General features: G+C 43.8%; 1 protein-coding gene across 1 annotated transcript in view; it reads left to right on the top strand.

Annotated features, from left to right (window-relative positions):
- Nucleotides 1–13,968, top strand: part of EPDR1 (ependymin related 1) — a 25,224-nt gene that overhangs the window by 1,267 nt on the left and 9,989 nt on the right. Inside the window, 1 exon segment of the mRNA XM_008591704.1 lies at nucleotides 4–221. Within this exon segment, the coding sequence (XP_008589926.1) occupies nucleotides 4–221 (218 nt within the window).

The raw sequence follows: 13,968 nt of genomic DNA, 5'->3' as shown, positions 1-13,968 counted from the left end.
CGGGGGGTCCTGGGCGCCTGGCTGCTGGGCGGCGTCTGGGCGTGGGCGGCGGGCTCTCCGGGGGCACCGCGCCCGTGCCAGGCCCCGCAGCAGTGGGAAGGGCGCCGGGTCCTGTACCGGCAGAGCAGCGGGCGCTACAGCCGCGCCCTGCTCTCCTACGACGGGCTCCACCAGCGCCTGCGGGTGCTGGACGAGAGGAAGGCGCTGATCCCCTGCAAGAGGTACGGACGGGGGCGCCGGGGGCAGCAGGGTCGGGGGCCGCGAGGGGGACCCGCTGGGCCGGGGCACGGGCACCCCCTGCCAAAGCTGGCCCATGCGGCAGGCTGCCGAGTCAGGCCCGCGGCTCGTGGAGACCCCTGCAGCCTGGGGCTTGTCCCCCACACTGTCGCGTTCTTTCCAGGAGCCATCTGCCGGGGACACACGCAGAATCATATACCTTTAAGAAATACTTTTTACATGTTAAAGGAATATGACCACACTAGAAAAGGTGGGGGGAACTGAGAAAAGAAAATTTCACCCACAAACTCATCACCCTGTTAAAGTTAGGAACAGTTTGGTCTGCAACTTAAAGGTTTTTGTTTGTTTGCTTTAGGTGAGTTTTACATACGACGATCAAAAAGCCCATATTATCTATATCCTTTTTTATTTCACATCGTCCCTTGCATGTTCTTATTTGCCACTTTATTAGCTGGCTTCTATTTTTAGTGGCTTCACAATATTCCATGCAGGGACTATGCTATAATTTTTTTTAGCCACTTGTCTGATAATTCACCTTTCTGTGTCTGTTGTGACAGAGGACACCCTCTTTCTGAGACCCATCTTGCTTGTGGCCCCTTTAAGACCTGGTTTCTAATTTGGGATCACCACCTGCCTCCTCCCAGGACCTGCTGCTTCTCGGAGTGTGTTCCTCTCAGGGGTGTGCTGGTCACGCTATGGCATTTGTACCCCTAGCAGTTGCAATGTGAGTGTCAGAGTTTAAGGCTCCAGTGGGCAGTAGATCTAGAGCAAAAAAAACCCACAAATCTCAGTAATATCATCTTATCTAAAAGCATATGTTGAAGTGTTAGGTGACGTGGAGAAAGTATGGAAAGGACGGGACAACCTTTCAAACAATGTGTCCGACGGTGCGAGATGCTGCATTATGAGATGCAGCCTGAGTGTGGGGCAGGGGCGGAGCCGCAGAGTCATCATGGTGACTGACGGGCAATATCTGCGAAGCCACGTATGAGTCTGAATGTGTTCAGTTGGGGCTTGAAGGAGACAGCAATAATAATCACCACCACCAGAATCTGAGCACTTTCTCAGGCTCGAGGTGTACTGAGGACTTTACACATACATAGTTTAAATCTCACCACTTGATTTTATGATCTCCATTTTGCAGACAGGGACTCTGAGGTCTTGGGAGATTAAACAACTGTCTCAAGATCACACAGCTGGTTCTTGAGGAAGCTGGGTTGATTTTGAAACCTATGATATATATACAAGGCTCACATTTATTCGTTCATTCATTCAACAAGCATTTGTTCCTGTCAGGCACTGTATATGAACAGAGTGGGTCCTGGTTTGCAGTGAGGTCAGAATCTGGGGATGGAGTCACATAATAAAAAAGTCCCGTCAGTGGGTGAGCTGGGGTGTGATCAGAGCACCTCAGTTGGGCACCTAACCCAGGCTTCCTGGAGGAGGTGAAATATGAGTGAGTCCCAGAGGCCCTGTAGGAACTGACCAGGGGAGGGGAGGAGGGAAGACGGGTCAGGGTAATGCAGATGTGCTCCAGGCCCAGTACGTGTGCCACTCTGGAGCTGAGTGTATTCTGAGAGCTGCAGGCCAGTCACTATTAGGGCTGAAGCACAGAAGCAAGGCCAGGGGTCCTACTGAAGGAGTTTTAAACAGTGGACTGTCATGATTAGATGGTGTTAAGATCCCTGGCTGCATCACTGAGAATTGCACTCCCAAGGTGTGGAGGCAGAATGGAGCAATCTGGAGCAAGAGGAGAAGCAAAAACATGACGGAGGAGATTTTTGCAGAGGCTGGGTTGAAAGATGGGCGGGAGCAATGGGGACATGAGAAGTGGACAAGTGGATGCTTTGGGGAGGTTTGCAAGAGGTTTAGTGGAAGGACATGTACGAGATCGGAGGGCATGTGGAAGGGGTGGTGAGGGAGAGGGAAGAGTTCGGAAGGACGCCCCCATTTTTGGCTCCTGAAGCTAACTGGGTGGCATAGAGCAGATGGTGATGTCCTTCCTTGAGACAGGGTTTAACCTGCACTTCTGAGTCAGCGCGGATTGCCACTCCTTATGGGTATTTATGGGAAGGCTCTTATAATAGTGTCTCACTGATGAATAACCACGTGGAAGATAGCTTGAAGCACAGTGCTGCAGCAGAGCACTGTGGCCAGGAGGATAAGGGCCCTTCCCTCTAAACGTAGTATTTTTTTTTTTTTTAACAATTCAAAGGCTTTAGGCTTTAGAGTCCATGGAATCAGTGCTGCAGCAGAGCACTGTGGCCAGGAGGATAAGGGCCCTTCCCTCTAAACGTAGTATTATTTTTTTTTAACAAGTATTAATAACAATTCAAAGGCTTTAGGCTTTAGAGTCCGTGGAACCTGGGTCTGAATCCAGGTTCCAAATGCGGGTATTTGGGTAAGTTTCTAAAGCTTTCTGGGCCTCAGTTTCCTCATTTACAAAATGGGAATAATTATAATGCTGAATTGATGGGATTATTTTGGAGATTAAATGAGTTGAAGTGTATAAAGCACACAGTACAGTGTCTGATAGTACATAGAAGATGCTTTGCACATGGCCGAGGTTGTCCCCATCACCACCATCATTATCGTCCTGGTGAATTTGCCATGGCCCAGGCTCGGAAACTTGATCAGGCAGCACACACGAGGCCCCTCCCTTTGATAACAGGCTCAGAGTAAGCAAACTCAAATGCTGACTGTATATAATTTCAATGAGTTTTATAGCTCGCATGGGTACCAGAATTCTCAAATCCATAAGACTTCTAGACAGTCGTGGGATGCTAATCATGGCTTCTAATCCTGGCTTCACCACAAAAAGGTCCTTAACTTCTCGGAACCTTAGTGTTTTTCATCTTTTAATTTAATTTTAATGATGCCTACAGTGCTGATACTAAATATTTTTTAGGACTTCTTTCTTAAAAACTAGCTACAGGTAGGATTAAAGGATATCATAAAAGCACCAATTGTGCTTTTAGTGTGTCAGGCTGGTTCACTCTTTCTACCATGACATAATGAACTTGACACAGATGCTAAAATGTTCCTCAACTTGTCCGTTTGTGTAGATAAATTCAATGCCCTTTTTCACCTAAGCCTATGCTATGGGTAGAGAAAAAGAGGCCACCTTTAAATGCTTTAGCCTCAAACTTAGAAGACTCCCCCTCCACAGAGCCTCCCTTCATACTAAGAATTGAATAGGGTTGTTTACAGGAGTGTCCAAGTGTCTACTGGGAAAGATTAGCTCCCCGGGATGTCATCATGCTAGGTAACTTCAATGATCATATGCATTTGGGAATGAGGATCAGGATTCTTTTTCAAATAGTTAATTTTATTTAGAAACCATCTCATACTCACAGAAAAGTTGCAATTGTAGAACAAACAGCTTTTGGTTTTCCCTGAACCATTTGGAGGTAAGTTGCCAACCTGATGTGCCCATGATCCCCAAATACTTCAGTGTGTGTTTCCTGCAAACGAGGACATTCTCCTGTATAACTGCAGTACAACCATAAAAATCAGGAAACTAACGCTGGTTCGTTTCCATCATCTGAAACTCAGGTGTCATTCAGGTTTTGTCAGTCATCTCTTGTACATTCTGTATAGAAAAGAATCCAGTCCAAATGCAAGCTTTGCGCTTAGATGTTGTGTCTCTTTAGTCTCTCTCTGTCTGGAACAGTTCCTAGGTTTTTCTCACGCTTTGGTACTTTTAAAGATTATGGGCGAGGTCTTTTGAAGAATTTCCTTGATTTGGGTTTATCTAACGTTTGCTCATAATCAGATGCAAGTTGTCCACCTCTGGCAGGAAGGTCACAGAGGCAACGTTATGTTCTCACTGCAGCCTGACATCGACCATTCGACTGACGGTTGTCTGCCAACTTTCTTCCCTGGGAAGTGACACATTTTTCCTTTGTAATTAATAAGTATTTTGTAGGGAGATATTTTAAAACCATGTGCACATCCCATTCTTCATTACACTTTCACGTTTTATTTATTTGTTTCTGTCAGTATTGACTGGAGGATCCTCTTTCTACTCTACTGGCTCTCACTGCTTATTTTGCTGTTTGTGTTGTCCCAGATTTGGCCAGTGAAGCCTCTTCAAGTTGGCCTCTGGTTCTTTTCACGTGTCTTTGTATTCTTTGAGCACTTCCTTGCTTTCTGACACAAAATATTCCAAGATTATTTGTATTTTCCCTGCCTCAACCCTGGAATAGGTCATTTCACAAGATGCCGTGGTAACTTTCACTGGAGAATAACACTTGGAAGTCAAGATCTGTATTCTAGTTGTGCTCGTTGCTGTCAGGGGGCACCGCTGCCTGGCCCTCTCAGCGGGGAGAGCAAAGGGCTATAAGTTTGAACACACACACACACACGCACGCACGCACACACACGTACACACACACAGACAGACAGACACACACACACGCATGCACACACACAGACAGACAGACACACACACATGCACGTACACACACACAGACAGACAGACACACGCACACACGCACGTACGCACACACAGACAGACAGGCACACACACACACGCACGCATGCACACACACACAGACAGACAGGCACACACACACGCACGCACGCACACACACACACACACAGAGTCTATCTATCAACCTATATTTATTTCCCAGCTCTAGTTCTCACACATGGAGGTATTTAAACCGATACCTTCAATTCTAACCAACACCACATGGTTTGTTCTAGTTTTTTCCCTTTCATTTTGCGTAAATCTCCCTTTTCAGACAGTGAGAAAACTGGCCCCCAATATTCAGTTGCAATAGGTAACCAGCGATGTTTCCTCCCCACACGGATGCCATCAGCCCCCCAGGCCAGGCCTTGTAGAAGCCTGCCTTGCTTGGTCCTACCTAATGGCTTTAGTGTAAATTGTTCAACAAGAGGAAGGGAAAGGTTATGTTTTTTCCTTATGTTTGTTTTCTTTTAGATTTCTCAGCATATCATCATTTCAAGTCTTTAGAGAGTGTCTGGGTGGCTGTGGAAGGTGGATTAATGCAAAGTGTTCAACAAATTTATTTGATCACGAACCCATTTTGCATGGATTGCGCTTTCATTTTAAGAAATCTTGACTTTCTGAATTTCAGGAGAATGATTCCTTCTTCGGCCTTTCCTCCCTCCTCTTGATCTGGGATGGCTGGAGCTAGCATTTTTTCCTATTAGCTCAGGGAGTCTGACTGCTTATGGCCTCTCGTTCCTTGAAGAATAAACCATTTTGACTTGCAATACTGAGTTTTTCTTCAAAAAAGATATTTTCCTGGAAGCACATAAAGTTTGCTTTAAGAGGCTGCAGACACTGGATTTCAGAGGGTTGATGCTGGGATGGGAGGGAGAAGTGGGCAATGAGGGGAAAAAAGTGCCAAAGAAGATAAGCCCAGGAGAGCAAGGAGCTGGTGCAGTGCAAGACTAACATATAATTAGAAGCCAGAGGTCACCACACTGCTCTGAAAACATCTTTACTCTCTCCAGTAACCTTCAGCTGTTTCTTTCTGATTCTGACCTTAAAGATGATGGTCAGGGGCAAAGTGCCCAAAGATCTGAAAATAATCCACCAATTAGTGGTTTGTTTTTCCTGGAATAAATGTGATAGTTTTATATTTCCCCAATTCCAGTAAAAATCTCCTGTTTACCCCTTTCATAATTTCTTTTATTTTGCCCATCTTTAAAGAAAAAAAAATCCTTCTCTTTTTTTAAATAACTGAAACCACTTTGTCCCCTTTTATTTAAAGCAAATCTCATGCCAACTCCGATTTCTATCCTCTCATGCTCTCTTGAACTCCTTCCAACTAAACTTTCATCACCACGACTCTACTGGAAATGCTCTGGTCAAGAGCAATAGGCCCCATATGACTAATTAACACATCTTCTATCAGCCCTCATTTACTGCTGGGCCTTTCCTGCATCACTGTACACTTTCTTCCCTTGGCCTTCAGGATGCCTCCTTCTACCTCAGTTCCTCCCTTCCTGCATCTCCCCTGCTCTTCCTCCTCTCTCTGGGCCGCTAGAAGTGGTGGGAAGTCCCAGGGCTCAGGCTTTCCATCCCTTACTTTCCGGTCAATGCTGCTGTCTTGGTGGTCTCATGCAGGTCATGGCTGTAGGTGCCATCTCTACACAGCAGACTCCCACACAAGTATCTCCAGCCCAGAGCCCCCCTGAACTCTACACTCATCTACCCGCCTGCTCAGCTGAACTCTTCATGTGATCTCTAATAGTCATCTCAGACTCAGCATGTCCACGACTCATGTCTCCCCTGCGAATAAATAAGCAAGCAAACAAACACCCAAGCCAACCCGACAAGCAAAGCTCGCTCCTCCTGCAGCTTTCTTCATCTCAGCTAATAATAACGCCAGTTGCTCAGCATGGAAACCTTGGAGTCATCCTTGATGTCTCTTTCTCCCTTGCCACGAGTACTCCATTAGCAAATCCTACTGACCCTGATTTTGGTATCTACCCAGAATCTGACCATACCCCCACCATCACTCTGATCTAAACCTTCATCATCGCCTGCCTGGATCTTTGTGCCTCTGCCCTTTCCCTTCAGTCTGTTCTCAACATGGCAGCTGAGTGATTCTGCTAAAAATGTTGTATCGTGTCACTGTTCTACTCAAGACCCTCCGGTGCCTTTCCATCTCTTTCAGAGTAACCATGCTTACTGGGAGAGTGAATGTCCTCACAAGCGCCTGACGGTCCTGTGGGATTGTCCCCTGTGGGAGGGTCCCCCATCCTTCCGTACCTTCTCTCACTGACTGTCTCCTGTACCTGCTTCTCTACCTTATATATGCCCCAATATTTATTAAGTCTATTTCCTCATCTCCCCCACCTCCCTTCTCCCGAAGTAAGGCTCCTCAAGGTCAGGGATCTTTGTATTGTTGTTGCTGCACCTCCAGCACCTTAGAACACTTGAAATTCCTTTCAACATACTCAGTGAGACCTAAATAAATACTTGTCCTGTACAAAAGCAGCTGTGCTCTGATGTTAGAAAAGTGGGTTCCCAAGCTTCGTTTCCTAACTCCTTAGAATCGGGCCTGCCTAAATTTTTTCGAAACAGTGAAGAAATGACTAATAAAGACAATACATATTTATAGCGGAAGGATATCTAAAATATAAATTTTTTTATCATTTTTTTACTCATAATTAAACAAGATTGTTGTTTAAACAGTAAACATGGGTTTATGTAATGGTTTTATGGTTTATTATTCATTTATATTTTATATTATATATTTTCTTTGCTAAGAATGATTTTTGACATCACGTTACACTGCCTACTCATATTTTAAACAGGGTTGTAGTGGAGCCCCCAAGAGGGCACGGCGTGATCTCAAAAGAATGCATCCCCCTGGTTCCTTTCATCCATGGGCCACTACCCTCAATGTCTCTTTTGCTTCTCAATATCAGTTTTCGAAAATTTCTCCCAGTATGGGCATTGGATGTTTCCTAAGTACCAGTGGTTTCTCAGAAGTGGTGCCTCTTTGCACTGAGAGGCTTTCTGAAGAAGAACCAGACCCTTAGCAGTAACCTTCAGCTGCCTAGGTCACCCTCAGACCTTCCAAAGAAAGGAAAAGCTCTTGGGAGAGATGGCTCCCAGAAGAAGGTGGCAGCTGCCACTCGACAAAGAGGCTACGGTGTCTGGATGCTTCTACCCCTTTGTAGAGCCTGCTTTTGTTGTGGCTGATGTTAGATCTACCTGGAGAGCTCTAGAGCGTGAGCTCTGCTGACGAACAAGAGGCACAAGCTTGCCCCAGGAGAAGCCCCAGGTCACCCCCACACTCTCGCAGAGAATACGCTGCTCTGGAGCATCTCAGAAGTCACCAGGGAACATGCTGGCAAATGGGAAGGTGGTGGCACAGAGCTGAGGGACACATGGGTTCTTCAGGCTGAGGTAGCACCATCAGCTACAGGTGAAACAGAACTTATGAGGAGAAGCAGAGATGGCACCAGGCACACCCAGGAGCAGCCACAGTGAATGCAAGGCCCTCCAAGGTTGCTTGAACATTCTTGCGGGGAGGACGGAGTTGAGCCAACCCATCTGCATTGACTCCCAAGCTCTAAAACACTCCCTTCAAGTCCCTCCCAAGATGCCTCCTAGATCCTCAAGGATCATAAGGCCTCCTGCCCAGAGTGTGTCACTGACATGCTGAGGAGCCAGGCACCCAGGTTGAGAAGGACAGACATGCCTCTGGGGAAGATGCCCAGGCCACCCTGGAGCTGTCTGAGCAGCGCCCTCCCTGGAATCCCCAGGACACCTCTTGGCAGAGGGACCCTGGTTGAGGTGGGGAGGCAGAAGCAGCCTATGTAGAGGAAACACGAGAGGCTGGAAGCCCCCATTGCAGGAGAAACAAGGCAGCGGACCAGTGAATGTTTCCACGAGCCCACACCTTGAGAGCAAAGGATGCCAGGAGATAATCAACCCCAGGCTTCATATCCATTGAAAAGCCACATCAGGTGCGGTGTTCTGGAGCAGTTTCGGTGTTTCCTGAGGACATGGCGGTCCCCCATCTCAGCACAGAGCCCCCTACCTGCCCCTTAGTTACACACTCTGTACTTCTGGACGAGGATTCTCCTCCCAGGCCAGGTGCTGGTGCAGCCGGGCTTCCCCTTGAGACAACGGTCCCCCATCTCAGCACAGAGCCCCCTACCTGCCCCTTAGTTACACACTCTGTACTTCTGAACGAGGATTCTCCTCCCAGGCCAGGTGCTGGTGCAGCCGGGCTTCCCCTTGAGACAAAAAGGAGCCGCCCTCCTGAGATATCAGCTCTCCTTAGGGAGTTAGAGAATGAAGCTTGAGCGTCTGCTTTGCCAACATCAGAACACAGTTCCTTTTGTACAGGACAAGTATTTATTTAGTTCCCACTTAGTATGTTGAAAAGAATTTAAAGTGTTTTGGTGGTTTGCAATCTTTCCTTCTTTCGCCACCCTGAATCGAGCCTCTAAAAGGTCAGCTTCTGCACTTGTTAAAACCCGGAGGAATTTTTATTGTGTGTGTGTTTGTACAAACTTCTAAGGGACTTTGCCACAGGCCTTCCATTTAAAAAGGGAAACATAAGCCGTTTTACTCCTGTTACCGTTCACTGTAGTGTCTCATAGACCAATTTTCTTATTACCTGAATCCTTTATTTTGATCCGTGTTTCAGCTGGTCAGAGAACTTATTAGTTACTTATTCAATTCAGAAACTTACTCAGTGTCTTCAGAGAGGGTGCCGGGCTGGTACACTCTCAGAGACTGAATGTCCGAGAACGTCTTCTTACTGCTGTTTTGTTACGATGGTCTCCTTGAGTGTATACAATTCTTGGGTAAAAATAGTCTTTTTGTTTAAATTCTTTTTTGGCATTTAGAGCTCTAGAAGTCTGTTATCAAACTAATTCCAGTTTAGTTTTAATGTTTTTTTCTGCCCAGGGTTTTGTAGGTTGTTTCTGTTATCCTTGAACTTTATTAACATCTCCAGGCATGCCTCGCTCTAAGGAAATTTTCACCTCCCAGTTGCAGAGGTTTGAAATTCTGTCTCCTCTCTTCTTCCATGTAGAATCTCTGTCTACTTACACCTGTTGGTCTTCTTACATCAGTCCTCAAAATTTATTTTCTTTAGCCTCTTCATCACTTCCTACGTTTTCTTCCCTAGAGCACTACTTTTCAAGTCACTCCCTGTGATTTTTTGTTAGTTTCCCACGGCCAATCTGCTTTACGTGGCCTCCACTGCATTTTTTATTTTGATAATCATGTTTTCCATCAGAAAGCTATCTTTGCAGTCACACATTATTCCTTTTATCACAAACACAGTCTGTCCAAAATCTCAGTGAAAGCAAAAAATAAGATTTATATTTTAGAGTTTCATTAAATGTTAGCTGGAAGGGTGTGTGAGTTCATATTTCACCATAGTGGGAATCGATCTATTTTTTTCTGAAAAGCACATTGCTGACTATGCACTGCCCTCCCCACCCTCCGTAGCACCCCTGTTATGTAGTTCTAGAAACCACCATGCACCATGGCAACATGAGTATCTCAGCACTAATGAGGCTGTTTCTTTTGGTGGTGGTGAAAAAAAGTCAGACTGAACTGTCATCTCATGAGAAGGCTTTTTTTATTATCTCTCATCACATGAAACAATATATGCCTACACATTGCCAATATTCATCCAGACATAATTTTAGGGAAAAAAATCTCTTCAATTTCTCAAGCCCTCTTCTGTCTTTAGAATTAGAATCCAAGGAGAAGGGGCCCAGTTCCTTACAGCTTCTTAAATGGCAAACATAATCATTCTTTGATTTTACTTTTCCTTGGGCTGCATTCTTGAGTAATTTAATTTTCCTTTTTTTAATATTTGATTGGCAACCACATGCACAATGGGTTTGTGTCTAATGCAACAATTTTGAAATAGCATTTTTCTTTTTTATGTCTCATAGTTACTGTAGGGTGTAACTCAAATTCAAGACACGCCAGAACGGCAAGTGGCCGCAGCTCAGTTCTTCCTCCTGAGCGTCAGAGGGCCGGCATGCATTACTAATCTATTCTATTGCATATTAAAGAAATCCAAAGCCTGTCCAGTTTCTTCCATAAAAGCCTAAGTCCTTTTGTAATCACAGCACAACATTTTTCCACTCCCTTTTTTGTAATTTAATATTTCTCAGGTGGCCAAGCGGTTCTGTGTGGATGGGAAAAGTCTGTCCCTCCCCGTGTGGAGCGAGGGAAGGGGCATGGTGTTAGAGAACTAGAATGAGTCTGGTAGGAGATCACATCTTGGGTCCAGTCCTGGCCCCATTATTTACTACTAAGTTGTCCTCTGAGCCTATTTCCTCATCTGTTAAAAAAGAATAAAAATGTTACTAACATGTTAGCCAGCCGAATTCGCCAGTCTGTAACCTCTGCCTTACACTTTTTCTTTTTTTCTTGATTACTCCAATTCAGGACAGAAAAACAATTGCCTCATGGCTATTAAGGCACTAGATATACTTCCTCTATCCCCAGGCCAGGTCCCGATATTTTGGATTCTAGATTAGTCAATCTTTGGGCTCTGTTCACTCTGAAAGGGAAGGCTCTCATAGGGTTGTTGTAAGGAGTTTAATGGATAATGCCTGGAAAGCAGTGTTTTTTACTAATTTTATTAAGGATACTTACAGCTACAGGTGTCAGAACATCTGAATAACAGATGCTTAAGCCATAAGGATGTGTGTCATTTACCCCAGGATCTGTGATACACGTTCCTTGGTTTGGCTCAACAGTTCCACCGAGGCTGCAGGCTTTTCCCCATCAGTTTGCTCTGTGATTCTTGGAATGTCATCTCGTAGCTGCAGGATGGCATGCTGACTTGGTCCTCATGGTTCCAAGAAGCTGCCTCTGTTCTAAGCACATGTTTTTACTCAATTACATGCAAAGAAGGGAAGTGATGGAAGCAGAGTGGGACGGGGACTCTCCTTTTCTAAGGCCTCATGGTTCCAAGAAGCTGCCTCTGTTCTAAGCACATGTTTTTACTCAATTACATGCAAAAAAGGGAAGTGATGGAAGCAGAGTGGGACGGGGACTCTCCTTTTCTAAGTAAGGAGAAATCTCAACAGGATTCCCTCTCCCTACAGACTTTCCTATAGATCTCCAAGGCCAGAATCAATTGCACCCCTATCTCCAAAGGAGACTACAAAAATGAGTAATTACTCTCTCAGCCTCCGTATTAAGAGGCAGGCAAGGGAGCAGGGGTGGAAATGCCTGCTGGGTTTTCTACGAAGGGTTCCACTGCAGAACTCGATAATGTTCTCTCCTTCGTTTTTCCATCCCACCTGGATGAGGAAGCCCTTCTTTGCTACATAATAGATCAAGTCTGATGTGTACAAATTAAATGATTAGTTTTCTGGTTAATACGTTAACTGATGACAGTAAACACAAATATGCTCAGATTTTCCTTCCATAGCTACAATGCCTTCTATTTATTTAGAAATTTTATATCCAAGGAAGAAGGCAAGGATGTCCATTTAATATTTAATATTGCATTGGATTTATTGGCCAGTATAATCAGAGAAGAGAAAATAATCAGAGGCATGAGAATTGAAAAAAGGAGAGAAAACTATCTCTATCAATGATATATATGGGGTATGCCTGGAAAATACAAAATGACCTAAAAATAAAACTAATTCAAATAAAGGAAGGTGGCTGTGTGTAAAGTTAACTCAAAGTAAGGTGTCTGTATGTAAAATGAACATGAAAAATCCATATTCTTTGTATATCCAAACAATTACCTGCTAGAAATTATAATGGATGAGAAGGTCCTGTTTAAAACAGAAATAGCAAGAACAAAAGATAAGCTACTTAAGAATAAAGAAAATGTGCAAAACATGTATAGGAAAAACTTTAAACACCTCTGAAGCATACAAAAAGAGATTTGAAAAAATGGACAGTTTTTTTGGAGTGATAAGATGACTCAACATCATAAAGATATCAATTCTTCCCACATTAATATATAAATTTAACTCAATTCCAATAAAAATACCCAATAGGCTGTGGTTTTCTTTTGGAGCTTTTCATGTTGAAAATTAAAAAGCCTGAATATCTAGGAAAACCCTGGAAAAGAACACAATAGCAGGACCAGTAAATTTGACCAGATATTGAAACACTTTATTAAGTCTCTGTCATTGAAGCAATGTGATACTGGTACATGTAAAATCCTTTGCATTGTAGAAAAAAATGGAAATAAAGCCAACAAATGGCAGCAGAGAAAAATATCTGCAACAAAAGAAAATATATGTAAATACAAACCAACAAATGATATGGGGGAAAACCTATAATGTTAAGTTTAAATTGGAAATAGCAATATGAATTCATATCTTTAAAATATAGGAAAAAAATTGTAAGGTTGTAAGAATATTTTTACATGAGACACAAAAGAGGCTGGCTAGTTAAGGAGCTATAGAAAATTGGGAAGGAAAAAGCTAAATGTGCAGAGAAATAGAAAGTCAGTTAACAGAAAAATAAAGTCAGATGGTGAGTAAATATGAAAATTTGCTCAACTCACCACAGCTGAAGGGAAATTAAAACTACTCTGCTCTTTGAAAGGGTAGTGGCTGGGGCATGAGGGAGTCTTTGGGGTGCCATGAATTGACCTGGGTGGGGACTACCCAGACTGTTCACTTTGTAAAATTTCTCAAGCTCTGCACTTTAGATTTACGCAATCTATTGTATGGATGCTATACTTCTCAAAAAAAAATGTTCTTAAAAAAACCCCTGATAGATTCTATATCATCTTATCAGATGGGCACAAATCCAAGTCTGATGACGTGCTCTGTAGACAAGACTATAAAGAAAAGAGTCACTCCACATATTGCTAGTAGGAATGTAAAATAGTACTACCCTATGGAGAGAAATCTGGTAATATTTAACAAAATCACATATGCTTTTACCTTTTGACCTAATAGGTCTATAATTTACCCTAAATACACATCATCAAATCAAGAACATCAGAACAAGGACAAAGCTATCCACTGTTGCATTTTTGTTAATATCAAAGAAATGGAAACCCAGTGTTCATCAGCAGGAGACTGGCTAAATAAATGGTAGTATTACCAGCCAGCCACCACAAAAATAGCTATATAAATAAATAAATGACAGTATTTACATGCAAAAAACCATTATGCAACCATAAAAAAATAAGGACAACCTCCATGTATTGTTGGGGAGTGGAGAAAGCAAAGTGAAGAAAAGTATATGCAGCATGCTACCTTCTCTGTAAAGAGGAG

Source organism: Galeopterus variegatus, unplaced genomic scaffold, assembly GCF_000696425.1.
Source record: "Galeopterus variegatus unplaced genomic scaffold, G_variegatus-3.0.2 Scaffold7201, whole genome shotgun sequence".
Taxonomy (NCBI): domain Eukaryota; kingdom Metazoa; phylum Chordata; class Mammalia; order Dermoptera; family Cynocephalidae; genus Galeopterus; species Galeopterus variegatus.
Note: the sequence above shows the minus strand (reverse complement) of the source record. Positions and strands in the feature narration are given on the sequence as shown.